The sequence below is a fragment of the Mobula birostris genome, chromosome 25 (assembly GCF_030028105.1).
Source record: "Mobula birostris isolate sMobBir1 chromosome 25, sMobBir1.hap1, whole genome shotgun sequence".
Classification (NCBI taxonomy): Eukaryota; Metazoa; Chordata; class Chondrichthyes; order Myliobatiformes; family Myliobatidae; genus Mobula; species Mobula birostris.
This window is the reverse complement of record NC_092394.1, coordinates 19,492,945-19,512,944: the sequence shown is the minus strand read 5'-3', so window position 1 is coordinate 19,512,944 and position 20,000 is coordinate 19,492,945. Positions and strand designations below refer to the sequence as shown.

Below are 20,000 nucleotides of genomic sequence, written 5' to 3'. Positions count from 1 at the left end.
ATTGCCCTTCAACTTCCTTCAAACCTCACCCTTTGATTACAATCCTGTCTACACAAAGAGCCAAAGTAAGTTGTTTTGGAAAGCTTCACTGCTTTTTACCCTGGCCCCCTCAGACACTCTACACAGAGAAGGGCTCATCAGTGGTCAATTCAAACTTCATCTCAGTTCATCCTCTCTCCCCTATGCATTCTCTCCACTGCCTTTTACACACACAAACTTGCGAAGCTTATTCATAGGCGGTCCCTCGACAAACACTGCCTCCCATCATTTCATTCACAATTAAGACCATCTCTAACAGTTTTCTTCCTTCCTCCTTTAATCTAATTTTCTTCTGTCTTCCTTAGGAAAAACAGATTCATTTGAAGATATTTAAGACCAGTGAAGTAACTCTAAGTACAAAAATAAAGCTATATATTCTACCATAATATTTATTAATAAAGTGAAGCAAAAATCTACATTATGAAAATTTGAAATGCTTCACGTTAAATCAACATCTCCTTTGTATTCATGTTTCTATGTGGACATCTCTTTTGTTGTGAAGTTGTGGTCTGAAGCAGTTTTCTTTGATCAATTTCACAAACAAGATAAAATAGCTTTCACTTAACAAGTACTTCCATTATCTCAACAAGCTTAAGAGAGCATTAATTGATTTAAATAGTATAATTTATTATTCAAAATTGGAGGGAAGAATTTAATTCAAGGGATAAATAGAGACTATAAATAGCAATTTTATCATAGTAGCAACAATTGCAGCATAGTGGAGAGGCTGTTCATTGTGTGTGGAATTGATGGGGGGGGAATAGTGAGAGAAAATGCAAGAGACAGGTGCAATTCAACAGAGTTTGTGGAAAGTATGAGGTTATCAAAAAGTGAATAATTACAATGGAAAAAGAATATAAATGAGTGGGACTTATATGTTCTTGTGCATGAATCAAAGTTAGTAGGCAGGTGTAGCAAGTAGTTCTGAGAGCAATTGCCCTCCATTATAAATGGGATGGAGTTAAGAAATACGGGTTAGAAACATATAGGATGTTACTGAAGCCATTTCTGGAGTACTGCATACAGTTTTGGGTGCCTTACTTAATAAAGGCTACAGTAGCATTAAAGGCAGTCAGAAGGATATTCATCTGACCATTTCCTGGGGTGCCCTATCATGCGAAGCAAAAGAGGTCAGATCTGTATTCTTTGGCATTAAGAATAAGTGGTGGTCTTTTCAAAACATTCAAGAAGCTGAAAGGTACATGAGGAGTTGATGTTGAGGTGCTTTCAATAATTGGAAATGGAAGCATCTCGAATGAAAAGACAGTTTCAAGAGAAAGTGCTGACCACTTAAAACTGGGGCACACAGAAATTTATTTTCAGAGGGTAATGAATCTTTGGAATTCTCTACCACAGAGTCATGAAGCCTAGCTCACATAAGTGTTAAAAGTACAGGTAGCTGTATTTCTGAAAGATTAGGGCTTTGAGGGCTAACTCAAAACTGCAAGTCCTAACTTGAGAGATTAGTATCAATAAGATTACAACATCATAATGTATGACAAAACATCTAGCACAATTTTTAAAATTCAACACTTAGGAATCAAATTAAAGCTTTGCATTAATTTAGTAACAGTATTAAATCAAATACCTTGGCAAAAGAAAGTGCCAACTGGCGAAAGACAGCATCATCTGGTGACTGACTGTACCTTTCTTTGCCATCTGGATCATCATCATAAGGGTAATTCACCACTAGGGAACCTAATAAAGAGCACAGTCACTCATTTTTGAAAGTGTTCTGATATACTGGTGAGATACATGAAAGTATACAACATTGTCACAAGTTTCCTCAAATTTTCTAAGAAAACATGTTCATACATTTGCCTGAATTTTATACAGTAAACTTTTTCTCCTATAGTTGCAGAGAAGTACTGTTTGTATTTCGATATAGTAATGCCCTGTACTTTATCTCCATAAACATGCCTAAGCCCCGTATCACATGATCTTCTGTAAATTTCAGATTAAGATTCACACTCAACATCATGATTTACAAAAATAACCATATTGGAAATTTCCAATTGATTAAGCATCAATTTACCCTTCACAGAAAAAAGTTCCAAACTTCTGCCAACCTGCTTGCAATAATTCTCTATCATCACTTCTGCAAGGCCTGGCTATTTTTTTCTGCTTCGTTTTCTCAGGTTCCTTAATGTTATTATAGTCAGTGGTGGTAATGGGGATAAACTCCCACTACCTATTAAATGCTCTCAATGGTATGAGCCTCATATAGCCTCTGACAACCAAGTCCAGCTCCTGGCCTTCACGTGTGGCTTAACTACTAAGCCCGGAAGAACCGTTTCAACTGACAGGAGAAGGGGCAAAGGCAGGTTACTTGTGCCTTAAAACCAGTTGCTTTGATCAGATGGGGCTCATTAGCTGTGGTTGGCAGCTCATCTAAAAGGTGGAGACCTCTGCTGCCTTGTGGCTATACCCACACATCGGGAAGGTTTCGGGAGTAAACACCCGAGGAAGAATCCAGAGCTGGAGTCCTTAAGGCAGTCCTACATTGAGTTCAATGCTGATTGGCAACTCCTGGGATGCTGCTGGTACCAAACCATATCGGTCTCTGCCATTCCTTTGGGTTCATCAGATGTGTGGAGAGGGGGTGCTTTCTACATGGGCAACAGCTTGCTCTCCATATCGTACTGCCCAGGCTTGCGCATCTTGATAGCTAGGAAGCAACATTCACGGTCAAACCTGACCAATGGAGGCCTCACTCACTGAATAATGGGGTTACATGTGATATTTTCCAATCTGATTAAACTTCACCAAAATCTTAGGAATTATAGAAAATTAAAACCTGCTCATCAACTCTCATCTCCTTCAAGACTTGGTTGAAAGATACAACATTCTGAGATGTCTTGTCAGGGTAAATGTTGGGTAGATATTTCCACTGGTGGGAGCATTTGGAACTAGGTATTACTGCTAAAAAGAGGTATTTAAGATGGCCTCATTGATTTCTTTCCTAATGCTTAGAAGCTCTTGAGTCTTTCAAATCTTTTCCTCAAAAAGCAGCAAAAGAAAAATCTTAAATATCTTTAAGGGAAGGGTACATAGACTTTTGATTCGGTGATGAAAGATTACCTTAGCGGGCAGCAGGTCGCAATTACACTAACCACATTCTTATAAAATGTCAGACCAGGCTCAAGGGGAAAGTGATCTACTGCTGCTCCTAATTCTTGTGCCTGTTGGTGTGCTTTTCCTGTCCCTCCATTTAAGTTAAGGAAAAGATACTGACACCCACTGTCAAGATTCAGATCTCAATGATAGGTCATTAAGGCAGGATCCTAACTATTTAAGAGTTAAGACTCAGTTACTTCAACATAGGAAGAAAAGGTGAAAGATAAATAGTTTTGTTCCGACATTGACTGAAGTTATGCCATTTCATCATCTTACCGATTACTCAAAATGTCCAATAAATGATAACAAATTAAACCCAACTTGACCCAAGGAGAAGTAGTACCAACCTCCATGTAAATTAGCAGACAATACAAAAGGAATCCTGCTCAACCAATCCATCACAGCTAATGTCTCAGGCTGTTGCGGGTCAGTGATTTGAAAGAATTGATCAGGAAAGTTGCGATTCAGATCAAAGTTGTTACTGTTGTTTCTACCAACCACACCACTCGCATCCCCTGAAAACAAAAGCAAGTGTGTATTTTAGAAGCATGCAAGGCATATCACAAGAAACAGGGAAACTTTCACATTATGTATATTGTTAAGTAAAGTTCTCTAAAACATGATACTAATGTAATCTGTAGATCAACAGAACACACTAGCATTTTGGAAAAGGATGACATATAGAAAATGTATTCTTTTGTTTACTGGAAAGACGAATCACTTGGAATCAGCAGAGCACAGACTGTTTTTCAAGAGACCCTTGGAGGTTCAATGCTATCAGATTTTAAGTATAAGATCAAGTCACACGTTTGACCGATGATTTAAGTATTTATATTTTTTGAAAATTCATGTTCTTAAATTCATTCTACTTGGGCACATTCTTGCATAATAATTAGTTGCATAGAAATGCTGAACATAAAGCTTTGTAATGAGGCATTCTAACATTACCTAACATGCATAATACATTTTGCTGGAGAGGGGAAGTTATAGCAACTCAATTATATAATTGGGGAAGAAACAACCTTTATGACTCAAATCAGAAAGCAGACATTAACAGATCCGTGAACATATGATCTTTTGTCCTCAAGAGGCAGCGTGGTTCTCTGCGCTGTATTAATAAATAAAATAATAAATAAGTTTAAACAAACCAAGTATAGAAAAATAAGTGGTTACTGCAGGACATATTTTGAAATCAACCACCAGAACACCAGGAAAAGATTATTTGATTGGTCTCACCCAGGACACATTTTACTGAACATTCTTTCAAAATCTATCGTCTTCTAATTCAATGCTAAAATAATCACCTTCTACTGAAGCTTCATATCCGTCGGGATTCATGGAAGGCATGATGTGGATTCTGGTTTTATTCACCAAATCAGTCACTTCAGGATCCAATCCATAATTATTACAGAGGTATTCGATTAGATTCAAGAGAAGTTCACGACCTACTACTTCATTCCCATGCATGTTTCCAATGTATTTGAATTCAGGTTCACCTGGATAGACAGAAATTATTTAACTAAATTCAGTTAATACTTCCTTCTAAAGATCACTGACTCAACATATTACAACATTGATTTTGTAAATTAATGCACAGGCAAATTATGCAATATAGCAATAAAATTGCATGCAAATTTGGCTCCCGGCAAAGAGTGATATTCATCTGTCATCCAAGACATGAGGGTATATCATGCTGGCAAAGAGTTTCAAGTAGGAACTAATGTTTATAGCTAGCACTATCCCAAACACATCAACTAACTCCTAAATGCTGTAGATCCAAAAGAAATGGGCCAAATGACCACAGCATCTTGCACCGCTGTTCACTGAGAACAAGGATTACCCCATGATCCAAAGTCACTTTTCTGCCCTATAATCTTAAACCCCTCAAAATCAAAAACAAAATTATTCTCAGTCTCAAGTATTTTAATGACCAAACCCCAGTCTTTAAAGATTAAGAATCCCAAAAAGATTTGCAGCCTCCCAAGTTATCAAATTTCTCCTCTGACCAACTGACAAGGAATTATACACTTCAAGATTATAGACTTTCCAGCTTGGAAGGAACATTCTCCACATCACCAATTGCTTTCAAAAACTTACATTAACATCACCTCTCATTCTTCTAAAACTGTTCTGTAGTTGGCAGAGTTTTATTATCTTGTAACCTCCTCACCCCAGGAATCAATCTAGGTTGCATCAGCTCAGTAAAGGTAGAAAGCACTTTCCCATATTCACTTGCAGACACTCTGCACACTCTTTGCAGCTCCCTTCTCCATCTAGTTTTGTATCCTCAAGCTGTTAGCATTGCATTGTATTTTCAACCAAGTCACTGGTCTAAGTAATAAATAGCTTAGAACACAGTACTGTAATCATCTTTGAGGCACCACTGGCAAAAGCTGTGCAAACCTGATCTGTTAATCAATCACAACCATACTAACATACTAGTTTCTATTTTAAGTTCTCATTTCATGTACCAAATATTTTTGTTCTATTTTCACTAATGTCTTTTGAAAATTTTTATCTGGCTTTCTGGTTATGTTCTTGGAACAAAACTGAACTGGACAAAATTTTCAATCCTGTCTCTTCCACAAAACTCCTCATATAGTGAGCATTTGATATCACAGCTCTACTATTTTCTCCAGTACCCAAAACTCTCAAAGACCATTTCACAAATGTGGAGAACTTTCATCAAAACCATTTATTCCTATAGAAAAATACCAAGTTATGTAAGCTTGAGGAAAAAAAATTATTTTATGGAGTAACTTCCAATCACAAATGGGACAATAAAATCCTAGCTCTCAAAACAATTAAGACTTGGGAATAGGGGATTACAGAACATTCATTTTCAGCTTTGAAACCTAGATGCACGTCAAGTAGATTTTGTACTATCTTTTTGTAACTATACCCATTTCATGGACGCCTGCATTGTCCGAGATTTCCATGACGTACAAATTCCTTTGCTTCACTGATTTCCCAATGGTATAGAGTCTCGTGATTGTGGGATATTCAGTTGCATATTTTCTCAATAGGATCTCCATATCTATATAATTATGATGTCTGAAGTTCTCAGGCTCAATAGTGTTCGACTGCTGTTCATTTTCCATTTCTGATATGTTTTGTGTCTTGAATTCAGTAGAGCTTGCCACGGTTGGAGTGACAGCCTCGATAGTATGATTAGCTGCAGTTGCTAAAGACTGGAGTGTGAAATTAAGCTGTGTGGCTGGACCCTCTAGCACCTCAACATCGAAGACAGTGACAGGGATGTAACTGTGAAGATACAAGAAATGTTCTTTTACAATAAATAATTATAAATCTATTATGATTTCATAAAAAAGTAACCAAACAACCCTGAAAATTGTGCTGGTTTAAGACCCAATGCAAATTTATTGGATTTCGAGTTCAAACATGTTAATTCACACCAAGTTGCTTGGCTGGTAACTTATTCAAGTCAATACCAAAGCTGCGCATATTTGAAAGATTAAAAAAAGATAAACAGTGCTCAGTTGATGTTTTGCTCCATGAGATATAAACAGTAACCATGTAGCTTTACAGCATCGTGTGTTCAAAGATAAATTTTATTTTGGAAAAGTATCAAACTTCATGTTGTTTACTTTGGGAGATTACAAAATGTGCCGACTAGAGTAACGCTATATTTTTTTGGAACATACATCACACAAATGCAGAAGATTCCGGTTAATTAGGACATATCAGGACCAGTACATTCTGGCCCAATTAAGTTGCTCTCCCAATTACTCAAAGTTTCATGGAAATAATTTAAAAAGGTATTAAAAAAAAAGACAAGCCAATGCTTAACTGAGTAACAAATTACAAAGGTATATATTAAAATGAAATATAGAAAAAATTAGAACACAACCAATACTACTACAGTACTATTAAAGTATGATTTTCCAGTGTATGCTGACATGTTCTTTTGATTGACTGTAAATGAACAAAGCCAGTGCAGCTAATGGACTGACTTCATACAATGTTTTCGACAATTGCATCTCCCAAATCTTCGTTTTTATTGTAACATTAGTGTTGATGCCTTCAAATTCTTTGTAGTTCCTAACCTGAAGTAGTAAAATGATTTTATTTTTACTCCCGGCCATTTCTATCATCTCCAAGCCTGAATGATTGAAACTGCAGTGTGCAAAATACTTCTGAACTGCTTATTTTTTGCCAACCATCAGTGGCAAAAAATACTGCTTTTTGAACGCAAGTACATGCGACTGACGCTGTTGGAAAACTGCTTGCTTTCAGCACGGTGAAGTGTCCAATAGCCACAGAAGTGCACACTACTGACACTAGTTAGAAACTGTTCAACAGTCTCCTGTCACAATTAAGTGGCACAGTGTCTTAAATAAATGAAGGGAATCCTGGCTATTCTCTTGATTGGCTTTCGTTCTTTAGGAATTGTCCCAAATAAGTGGCTGCCCTAATTAACCAATGGCCCTAGTAACCAGAATCTACTGCAATTCATTAGGACATAATGACAGATTTCAGAAGGGATAAAAAGCAGTGTTCCCTTGCTGGTGTATACAAAGCAGCAGACATATATTTTTTAAATCATTATATGCTTCATCTCAACTATTTGGAAGAACAATACAAAACATAAATATTAGCATATTTGACTGTCAAAGCTGAATTGTACAGTTGATGTGCAGGTGCATAGCAAACTATTTTTATGCCGAGTTCCTGCAATTGTTTAAATGCCAGTAACTCTCCCCAAAAAAGGCATCGCCTCTTCTCCACCCATACATCAGCACAAATACCAGTTCTTAGAAGAATCAGTGTCATAGGATCCTGCACACAAATAATGGATAATGAAACTAATAAAATCATTAGTTGCAGGAATCAGCATCACAGGAAGTCATTCCTGCCTGTGGCCATCAAACTTTACAACTCCTCCCTGGGAGGGTCAGACACCCTGAACCAATAGGCTGGTCCTGGACTTATTTAATAATTTACTGGCATAATTTACATATTACTATTTAACTATTTATGGTTCTATTACTATTTATTATTTATGGTGCAACTGTAACGAAAACCAATTTCCCCCGGGATCAATAAAGTATGACTACGACTATGACTGTTATGTGTGCTCCACAATTAATTGTTCAGGGTCAGAGCTACAGTATGGTAACAAGCCCTTTCAGCTCACTGAGTCCATGCCAAGCATCTACCCTCCCTCATCCTACGATAACAAAGAAAATAAAATATGGGATTGAAGGCTGAATTTGAATTTAACCCTACGGAACTAATTTGAATACAGTGGCCCCCTCCTAAGTGGAATCACCTTATTGCTTTATCTGGCATAGATCTATATTCACAGATTCAAGGAAATTTGCCTGGGTTAAACTCCTTACCCTCGTGCAACAACTGTTATATTGTAGAATCCGGGTACAAGCAATCTGTGGAAGTCACCAAACTTCCCTGTAGTGATATTGTGATCAATGCCAGCAACCACAATGACTGCATCAGAAATTCCTGAGCCAAAAACAGCATCTGTGACAATTCCTGCAATACCAATGTGAACCTGCAAAATACAAGCAGAAATTCCAATTGCAATTGACATTTGGTAGAAAATAATCAGTTATTCAAAATACTCGGAAAAATTAAATGCTCCAAGCACAAATTGCTTAGCAGTGAATGAAATCTAATCATCAGCAGAGTTCAGAGATCTATTGGATAAAGATAAAGAATATGTGGAAGACAAATGGTACATCAGAAATTACCGCATAATTAAAATTTTCAGCTGTGATACATAAAAAGTTATTACCTATACTGGAAGATATTATTTTATGAAGTGCTTTGGTCCATCACAGAGACCTGAAATGCACTACAAGATCAGAAAAACAGAACACAGAGTAAAGCCTTTCATTCCACTGCATCCATATAAGCTTGCTGACAGAACAGCACTGTTTGAAACTATAAACTAATTGTGTTCCTAAATCTGCATGCTCACCCATGAATGCCTGTCCAAATATTACATAGCTTATGGAATCCAATTCCATTACATCAGCAAGCAGAGAATTCCAGTTCCCAACACATTAAAAAAATTCACCTCCTATCTAGATATTTTGCCACAGGTTTTTAAATTCAATACATCTAGTTATTGACAACCCACCAGTGGGGATAATCTTTCTCCATCACATTATGTTTGTCATCTCCTATCCCTCCCTGAACAGTCCTAATATTTTTTGATTGTTTCTTCTACTGAAGTCTTCCATCTTGATAGCATCCTGCATCTTTTCTATATCTATCCGAAGGGATAAGTCTTTTCTGAAATCCAGAAACATTCAGAGTCCAACTGAGGCCTAACCCGTGAATTTATGAAGCTCAGAAACAAAATGTTTACAACCTTAGCTAACGTGCACCACTTACGTCACCTTTAAGGAACTGAATACAATGGCAGCAATTCTGCTTACATGCATTTTCCAAATTTGTATCATTTATAATAGATTGCCCTCTGAGACTGGCCCTCACAAATATGCTCAAGTTCACAGGTTGCTTTACTGAACTCCATCTTTCATTTTGAGCATTACGCCACGATGAATCTTATAACTATCCTCAGCATGATCCACCAACTTAATCCCTTCTGCAAATGTTATTACACAGCTTCTGTATAGAAGTAACAAGAGGTTTATGAAAATCACAAACAGTAATTAATCTATATTTGATCTTTGGGGAAACAGCACAACAAACCATTTTGAGGAACATTTATCCACCGCCATTCTTTGCTATTTGTCATGACACCAGTTTTATATACTTGACATATTTTTTATTAATCTCATTAGCTTCCATTTTAAGTATCCTGTATGATACATCAGTGAAAGCCTTTACCTTAGATAAAACACACACACATACTATCTATTATAATGCTCTGATCCATCTACTCTATTATGCAAAGAATTTAATCATTTGCCAGACATGATTTTATTTTAAATCCAAGCTGACTTTCCTTGATTAACCTGTCATTTATCCACTTTCCTTTTTGAACATAATAGCACAACAGTAGTAACTTTTTAGTCCTCAGGCACACTCCTGCATCTAATGAGGATTAAGAGATTGTTTTTCTATTTCCATTAATGCTTTATCAGAAACCTAAGATATATCCTACTTGGACGAGTGATTTACTATTTCTCTTCAATGTTCATTTTCCCTGTATTTATTTTCTATGTTTCAATCTTGTACATGACCACCTTCTTCATATAAACTTCTCGGCTTCCTTGGTAAAAACAACTGGAAAAAGTAATATTCTAAAACTTCTTTTGATGCCTTTGTATGAAAATTTAGTTTGAATTCTTGACAGATTCAAATGTTTCCCCACTAACTGCTTATAATATACAGATGGTTTAATGGGTACATTTTAAGTTACTTACTAATTTCTCAAAATCATACTGGTTCCTGTATTAACTGACTTTTGACAAGAGGGAATGGCAAACGCTACGCCTGGACCTCAACGCTGTATCAAAAAGAATATCTATCCTGTGGTTTCTATAACTTTCTTTCTTTTGCTGCTTCAATTCATTATTTGCTTTAGAGTTTTATTTTAATCTTCTCCCTTCAATGGAATACCCTCTCCTTCTACAACTCGTTCCTTCCTTACCATGAAATAGTCTCTCTCAATCTACATGCAAGGTACTCTTCTTAAAGCAATTAACATATCATTTCTTCATCACATTTTCTCTTGGAATACCTGCTCCATTAGACTTAGAAGTGAGTCACGGTTGTTGTTCCATTCTTCTTTTAGTGCAGAGGCAACTGGGTATTTACAGCAGGAGAGTTCCAGTGTGATTTCAAAGCATTCTCCATACAAATAATTGTAGTCCTGCATGCCACCTGCAAGACATGGGTTAAATTAGACGTCATATAACCTCCATGTTGACTAAGTAGTACAAAACAATTTAGATTGATAAATAATATTTCCTACCTTGGGGAATATTTTCTCAGTTTCACTATGGCACATCCTAAGGTACTATTTTTAAGCTGCATTTACAATGTTTAGACTTGCAGGCGCTAAAAGTAGCTGGTGGCTATAACAGTTATTCAAATATATTTTAAGCTCACGCTTACAGTGAAAAGTTCAACCTAAAGATTGTTCAGCAATCAAAGCAATCATAAATTAGTAAATTGCCCAATGTACAGTGAATGACCTCTCTTGCATACAGTCCATACAGATCAAATCATTGCACACACGACACTGACATCAGTCATATCAGTATCATAGCCAGCACAATAGTACAGTGGTTATTGTAATGCTTTACAGAGCCAGGTGCAAGATCAAGGTTCAATTCCAACCTTTGTCTTTAAGGAAGTTGTACACTCTCCTTGTGATCATGAGTTGCCTCCAGGTGCTCTGATTTTCTCCCACATGCCAAACACACATGAATTATGAATATGGACATGCAATGTTATTCCCAGGAATGTGGTGAAACTTGCAAATGGCCACCAGCAAATTTAATGCATTACTGTATGTTTCATCATACATGTGGAAGCCACAGAAAGAGTGCAGAGGAGATTTACAAGGATGTTGCCTGGATTGGGGAGCATGCCTTATGAGAATAGGTTGAGTGAACATGGCCTTTTCTCCTTGGAGCGATGGAGGATGAGAGGTGACTTGATAGAGGTATATAAGATGATGAGAGGCATTGATCGTGTGGATAGTCAGAGGCTTTTTCCCAGGGCTGAAATGGTTGCCATAAGAAGACACAGGTTTAAGGTGCTGGGTAGTAGGTACAGAGGAGATGTCAGCGGTAAGTTATCACTCAGAGAGTGGTGAGTGCATGGAATGGGCTGCCGGCAACGGTGGTGGACGCGGATACGACAGGGTCTTTTAAGAGACTTTTAGATAGGTACATGGAGCTTAGTAAAATAGAGGGCTATAGGTGAGCCTAGTAATTTCTAAGGTAGGGACATGTTCGGCACAACTCTGTGGGCCGAAGGGCCTGTATTGCGCTGTAGGTTTTGTACGTTTCTATGTAACAAATAAAGCTAGTCTCTTATCTCTCAAAAGTGCATTGAAGTAGTACAAGGTAAAATAACAATGTAGAATAAAGTATTACAGTGCAAAGAAAGCGCAGTTCAGGTACAAGGTTACAACAAGGTAGACTGCGAGATCAGGAACCCATCTCAATGTACTAGGAAGTAAATCAATTCATATCATTCTCCCTGTCAGAATCACTCATTCCACCTGTCAACTAATGTTTTCATAAACCAAACTGAAAATTTTCAAAGGACAAAGATGCCAAACTAAATACAACAGGGACAACATATGCTTCAATATATTTCTATGGGTTATCAGAAATGATGATTCAAGTTAGTAATAGCATTAGGATCCATACATAAATTATCTGAATAAGAAATTTAAATACTTTGGAAATGACAGTAGCTAATCCCCAAAACCAAGTTAGAAACTTTCCCAATTACTTAGAATGCATCTTCAAAATTAATAGAAGGTTTGAATACCTCAACCTCACATGTAACAGCACAAAAGAACTGGAGGAGAAGCACTTCAGTTCATCTTTAGAACATGGTGACATCATTTATCACCTTCAGTAATCACCTTTGAAGGCACTAGAAGCTGCTAGTGGTTATATTAGGTATAAATTTTTTTTAGTGGGTAGTTACCTTCTTGAATACTGTAGTCTATATGGGAAAATATCCCCAGAAATACAATGCCCAACAACTGATCTTATAACAACACGTGGTAACAAACAGAGTAGAAAACTTATAGTCCCAAGGATGTTATAAATGTCTTTATGCAAAGATTTAACAAAGAAATCTTTTGGAATTATTTAAAGAACTATGAGTTCTGCTTTGTGGTGTATGAAAAAAAACTACCTAAATTCAATTATTGCATTGAATTTACAGATGAAAATTTCTTTCATGAACAGATCAATTTGATTCTAGCAGTGAGAGGAAAGCAAGCCTTAATATGCAGGCATCAAGTGACAGAACACTACAACCTACTTGGGAGGAGATCACAATTTGTCATGAAAGCTGATTATTGACCTAGTTAGAAGTTGGTTCAGAGGCTGAAGAATAATAATGAACGGGCACTCTGGTTAAAGGATGTGGCTAGCGATGCCTCAGAAGAGTATATTGAAGTTGCAACTATTTCCCAGATTTATGAATTCATTAGGTGATGGTATAAAGAACCACATATCAGAATCAGAATCCTTTATTATCGCCAAGTACGTGGACATACAGGGAATTTGATGCCGGTTTCCCTGAGCTCTCGCTGTACAGAATCAAAAAGGAAACAAAACAATAGTGCAAATAATTGTGAACTATATACAATGAGGTATACCTGTGTACGTGCAGGTGGACTTGGTTTATAATCGACTAAAATTCAAGTGTTCATAAGACTGATGGCATACAGAAAGAAACTGTTCTTGTACCTATTTGTCCTGGCATACAGTGATCTAAAACGTCTACCAGAAGGAAGGAGCTGGAACAGGTGATGTCCAGGGTATGATGGGTCTACATTGATGCTGCTTACTCGCTTCCTGACTCTAGATGCATATAAATCCCGGATCGAGGGCAGCTTCACACCAATAATCCTTTCCGCAGCCCTGACAGTTCTTTGGAGTCTATTCTTGTCTTGTTTGGTAGCTGATCCAAACCAGACAGTGATGGACGAACAGAGAACAGACGAGATTATTCCTGAATAGAATTGAATCAGCAGCTCCTGAAGCAGATTGTACTTCCTGAGTTGACGTAGGAAATACAACCTCTGCTCAGCCTTTTTGAGGAGAGTGTCCGCGTTGGGTGTCCACTTCAGGTCCTGGGAGATTGTGACACCCAGAAACCTGAAGGTCTCCACAGCAGACACAATACTGTTGAGTATAGTGAGTGGGGGAAGTACTGGGGGGGGGGGGGGCTCCTCCTGAAGTCCACTGTCATCTCCACAGACTTAAGCGTATTTAGTTCCAGATTGTTCTGACCACACCAGAGGGCCAGCCGTTCCACCACCTGTCTGTATGCAGACTCATCATGGATAAGGCCAGTGACAGTTTTGTCGTCTGCAAACTTCAGGAGTTTAACAGATGGATCCTGTGAGGTGCAGTCATTAGTGTAAAGGGAGAAGAGCAGTGGGGAGAGCACACATCCCTGGGGGGCACCGGTACTGATTGTCCGGGTGCTAGAAGTGATGCTCCCCAGCCTCACTTGCTGCACCCTGTCAGTCAGGAAGCTTGTGATCCACTGACAGATGGCGGGGGAGACAGTGAGCTGGGTGAGTTTGGAGTGGAGGATTTCTGGGACGATGCTGTTGAACGCCGAGCTGAAGTCAACAAACAGGACCCTCACAGAAGTTCCTGGGTTGTCGAGGTGTTGTAGTATGTAATGCAGTCCCATGTTGACTGCATCATCCACTGACCTATTTGCCCGATAAGCAAACTGCAGGGGGTCCAGCAGGGGGCCTGTAATGTCCTTCAGGTGAGCCAACACTAGTCTCTCAAAGGACTTCATGACCACAGATGTCAAGGCAACAGTCCTGTAGACATTTAAGTCCCTTGATAGTGGGTTTCTTAGGGACTGAAATGATAATGGAGCACTTGAAGCAATGAGGGACTTCACACAGCTCCAGTGATCTATTGAAGATCCATGTGTAGATGGGGGCCAGCTGATCAGCGCAGGTCTTCAGGCAGGAGGGTGACACGCTGTCTGGGCCTGGCGCTTTCTTGGTCTTCTGCCTCCAGAACAGCTGACTCACCTCCCTCTCACAGATCCTGAGTGCAGGTACAAGAGGGTTGAAGTGAAGGGGGTAGGGGGAGCAGTTTTTGTAATGTGCGGTGAGAAAGCGGATACTGAGATGTCGGGGTGACGGATGATGGGTGTTGCGGTAGGTCTGTGTTTTGGCTGGGGGGAATGAAGGTGTTGAATCTACAATAAAACTTGTTCAGATCGTCAGCCAGTTGATGGTTCTCCACAGCCTGGGGGAATGGTTTCTTGTAGTTGGTGATCTCTTGGAGCCCCTTCCACACTGACACTGGGTCGTTGTCTGAAAACCTGTTTTGCAGTTTTCCAATGTAGCACTTCTTCGCTGCGTGATTCTCCCTTGTCAGCGTGTTCCTGGCTCGTTTGTACAGAATCCTGTCCCCTCTTCTATACGCCTCCTCCTTCTCCCGACGAAGCTGCCTGAGTTGTGATGTGAACCAGGGCTTGTTGTTGTTGAATGTGCAGAAGGTTTTTGTTGGAATGCACGTCTTCACAAAAACTGATGTATGAGGTCACGATGTCAGACAGATCATGAAGATCTGTAGCTGCAGCCTCAAAGACACTCCAATCCGCGCAGTCGAAACTGTTTGTCATAGATACAAAACTAGGTTGGGTTGTAAACGGTGCAGAGCAATAGGACTGAAATGTAGACAAATATGAAGTCATTGAGATTGCAACTAAACAAAGAATAAGGTTTCTACTTGTAAGAAGCCAGAAGTAGTAGAGATCCAAAGCAAGCCAGGGACCATATTCACAGATAAATCGAGAAACAAATCAAAGTAAATGGAGTGCTGGTCTTTATACATAAACAAAACACATACAAGGGAATAGAGGTTTCAGTACAATTACATCAAGATTAAGTGCCATCTGGAATGACCTAACTCCATCTTGTGGTTAATGACTTTGAATGGATTGTAAATAGAGGAAGTGGGTATACGAAACAAAATGTTGCTGCTCTCAACTGCATCTCCTCCATTTCCCACACAGCTGCTCTCACCCCATCCTCCCATTGTCATTACAGGAATAGGGCTCCCCTAGTCCTTACCCATCACCCCAAAAGTCTTCAAAATTAAACAAAAACCATTGTCTATAACTTCCACCATCTCCAACAGGATCCTACCACTAAGAACATCTCCCCCCCCCCCCCGCCACCGATCCAACCCCCACTCCTTCTGCTTTTCCTAGGGATCACTCTCTGTGACACTCTTGAAAACATGCTGCTTCCCACTGATCTTCCTCCTTATCCGAACAAATGTGACACGTGCTTTACCTGTCCCTACACCTTCTCCCTCACAATCCAGGGCCTCAAACAGTCCTTCCAGGTGAGGCCACACTTCATCTGATGGGTCATCTATTCTATCTGCTGTTCCCAGTGCAGCTTCCTCTACATCAGTGAGACCTGAAGCAGACTGAAGACCACTTTGTCGAGCACTTGTGCTCTGTCTGTAGCAGAAGGCTGTATTTCCCAATGGCTACTCATTTCAATTCAACTTCCCATTCTGGCATGTTTGTCCATGGTCTCCTCTACTACCATGATGAGGCCAAAATCAGTTTGGAGGAGCAACAGGCATCTCATGTTCCATCTGGGTAACATTCAACCTGATGGCAATAATATCAATTTCTATTGTCCAGTAACTTCATCCCCCACTCCTTCCTCCTCTCTTTTTCCATTCCTCATTCTGGTTACTTCTCATCCCTTCCCTTCTCACATGCCCATTTCTCACTGGTTCCCCCTCCTTCTTCCCTCCTAGTCTACTGTCCTCTCCTATTAGGTTTCTTTTTCTTCAGGCCTTTACCTCTTCCACCCATCCCCTCCCTGCTTCCTACTTTATCCCCATCACCTACTAGCCTGCAATCCTTCCGCTCCCCCCCCCCCCCCACACACATTTTTATTCTGGCTTCTGCCCTCTTCTTTTCCATGATGAAGGGTCTTGGCCCAAAACTGTTTTAAGCCCCTCCAACTCTGCCCAACTTGCAGAGTTCCTCCAACACTTTGTGCGTGTTGCCTAATATTTCCAGCATCTGGAGAATTGTGTTTATGACACATTCCCTGGAATTCAGATATCATGGAGCTGACAGAGCAGATAGTAAAATTACTCCTAATCAGGAAGTCTGGGGAAACTTTATGCCAAAGTTCAGAAGTTTGAAAATCTTTTGCAAATGGCCTTTGAAATTAAGAGATTTTTCATGCCCAAAAGGTAATGAGGAACACAGGTCGGAGGGAGATTCACATATGTGGAATTTGCTATCCCAATGGAATGGCTGTAGAGTTTTGAAAATCCCCAATTACATCCATTGCATAGAAAAGCCTACTCTTGTTTCTTTAATTACAGTGGAAGCACATGTATTGAGGGAATTTAAACCAATGTCACAGGATTTCAACTTGTGCATGTTCAGCGTTTCCAGATCAATATTCCTTGGTAAAACAGCAGCTGCTTGTGACAATAAATGGCATGAAGAATTGAACACAACATTCTGCAGGATCAGTGATGATTAGAATAGTTTTAGTTTGTGTCTAATTAATTTCCTAATTTCAATTTTAATGAATTAATATCACCCAAATTATTATAAACAATAGAGAAAATACAAGTACCATGTGCTTGAAACTGAATGAGATAGTATAACAGCAAAGTCTGGGGACTTACTTAAAAACCTATTTTTACAAGATAAACTAAAAGATTAGTCAAGGTCAAAGTATAGCTGAAAGCAAGTCAAATGAAAAATGTCGATGTCCACAGCAAAACAAAATATATCATTGGGAAAATACTACAAATGTGGAAATTGCTGTTATTTGAAGTAAAATATCTCCTTCAAAAAAGTGATCCATTTGACTTAGGATAGAAGGGAAGTTAACCTTCAACTTATATTGTGTACTGCTTATGTGCACAAGTGACTAAATTTAAAAACATAATGAGTTACCAGTAAAGGAAAAATACAAGTTACTTCTTGCAAATAGACAATTATTAATCATTCCATTCCTGCACTGCAATAACCCAGAGAGTGTCAAGTACCTGGAAAACACTGCCAGAAAATAGAGTTACTGGCAGTAGGGAAGAGTCTAAACATATTCTTGAATTGCTTAGGTATAGAAGGCTACGGGTCAAATATTAGAACATGGCACTAATGTGACTGGGTGCCCACTGGCCAGCAAGAACATGGTGGGCAGAATGGCTTGTTTTGACTTGTTGACACCAACTTCCAGATCTCCCTTCTCAGGAGCTCAATTGTGAATGAGTAGTAAATGGCCAAGCCTTTTGGAATTTAATATTTTTATTGTATTTTTCATGCACTCAGTCTCGCAGGAAAATTCAGCTTGTCATGAGTGGCCAGAAATGTGAAAAGTGCACTCCTCTTTAGATCATAAGATGCTGGCAAAAGCACAGCTACCATTACCCTATTTGGATTTACTTTGCCTGGATGGGAAGGGCTCATCTTTCTGGTCCATGAGATCCTACTCAACTCTGGTGGATTTGGGGTTTCCAGTATGTACCAGAAAAGCCACACTGCTGAACTTCATCCGAAAGATATGGTGATCAAAGCTCAGCTTCCATTTTCTTATCTCCCCAAAATTCTCCACTAATCAATACAGGATTAAAAAACAACCAATGCCTCAGAACAAATGCTGGAGAATTTCAGCTAGAGTGAGCACTGCTGCTGGAATCACAGGGAGTCTAGGTAGTTATGCATGGAAAAATGAACTCAGGACTTCTACATCTCACAAAGAACACCTGCAACTTCAGAAATGCAGATTTCCAAATAGGAAGATCTCTGCCAAAATTTCCACCTGCTATCGTTTACCTCAGCGTTTGCTGACATGGTACAACTTGTCTGTCAATTTTAACCCATATCTGTCTCTAATGAGTACAGATTACGTCAGAATTTAAAAAATAAAAGTGTACATTAACTTTAATGAGAATCATAAACTATCAAAATGGCAAAATATTAAAGCACAAAACCACAAATCACGGACTGGGGCTTAAAATATTTTATTAAATGTTAACAGAATTCAGCAGCAACACAAGGGTAAAATAGTGAACTTTCTTTCAAGTTTGATTTTCAGAAAAGCTTTGAAGGTGGTTCCACATAGAAGGTTGGTCAACTAAATCAGAACATGAAAATAGTGGAGTCATATACTGACAATAGGTCAGAAAGGAGTTAACAGAGTGATGGGCTCTAATGAATGGTGCACCATAGGATTGGTGCTATTCACACTCCATGCCAACGATTCAGCAGGGAAGGGTACATGTTATTACCTGCAAGTTTGTTGAAAGTTCAAAAGTAGTGTGGTTAGCGAGGAGAATTAAAGATTCAAGAGCGAGTTTAGAGCAGGGGTAGGCAACCTATGGCCCATGGGCCAAATCTGGCCTGCAAGCGAATATTGAGATACTATGCTTATCTGGCCCGCAAGCAATTTTTCCTTATTCTGAGTGTTTCACACGACCACACTGATGGACATGCATGGCGTCTCGTTACACTGGCCCCAGGTTCCGTTTTGTTCCAAACCTAACACTGGTATATACGAATGATAGGAAGGCAGACTACCTTATTAGTATGTATTAGATACTCTCCATGCACGTGCAGGTTTTCAGATGGGATCGTTCAAATTTGTAAACAGAAACAGCGTCACTGTGTTTTAACAAGAAATCCACGCTAAATATCCAGATATTTACATGTGCTACGATACTTGTTGAATAACTCACGTTTCGAAATCAAAACGAAAGAAAAAATTCCAATGGCAATGAATGCAAAACGCAGGAAGGTAGACACTGAGTGCCAAAATTTCCAAGACACTTGGACACTAGATTACTTCTTCATCAAGCAAGCTGGGAAACCAGTTTGTCTCATTTGCCTAGAAAATGTTGCTGTGAGGAAGGTGGCAAATATCAGGCGACATTACGAGACCCGCCATAGTGGAAATTTGAACAAGTTTACTGGGCAAGGAAAGATTAAGTTGAGCAAATGAAGGCTAGTTTCGGAAAACAAACGTCTTTTTTTTTGCCAAGAAAAGCAGTGAAAATGAAGGAAATACCCGTGCCAGCTACGAAGTCTCAAAACGTATTGCAGAAAAGATGAAGTCTTTTACAGATGGAGTTTGTTAAAGAATGTTTACTGGTGGATATTGT

General features: G+C 39.0%; 1 protein-coding gene across 1 annotated transcript in view; it reads right to left on the bottom strand.

Annotated features, from left to right (window-relative positions):
• LOC140187855 (carboxypeptidase D-like) overlaps positions 1–20,000 on the bottom strand; it is a 79,096-nt gene that overhangs the window by 35,659 nt on the left and 23,437 nt on the right. The window contains exons 3-8 of the mRNA XM_072243652.1: positions 10,853–10,995; positions 8,520–8,689; positions 6,059–6,420; positions 4,461–4,652; positions 3,504–3,671; positions 1,628–1,737 (exon numbers count right to left, since the gene is read on the bottom strand). Coding sequence (XP_072099753.1) covers positions 1,628–1,737; positions 3,504–3,671; positions 4,461–4,652; positions 6,059–6,420; positions 8,520–8,689; positions 10,853–10,995 — 1,145 coding nt within the window. The remainder of the gene's footprint in view (positions 1–1,627; positions 1,738–3,503; positions 3,672–4,460; positions 4,653–6,058; positions 6,421–8,519; positions 8,690–10,852; positions 10,996–20,000) is intronic.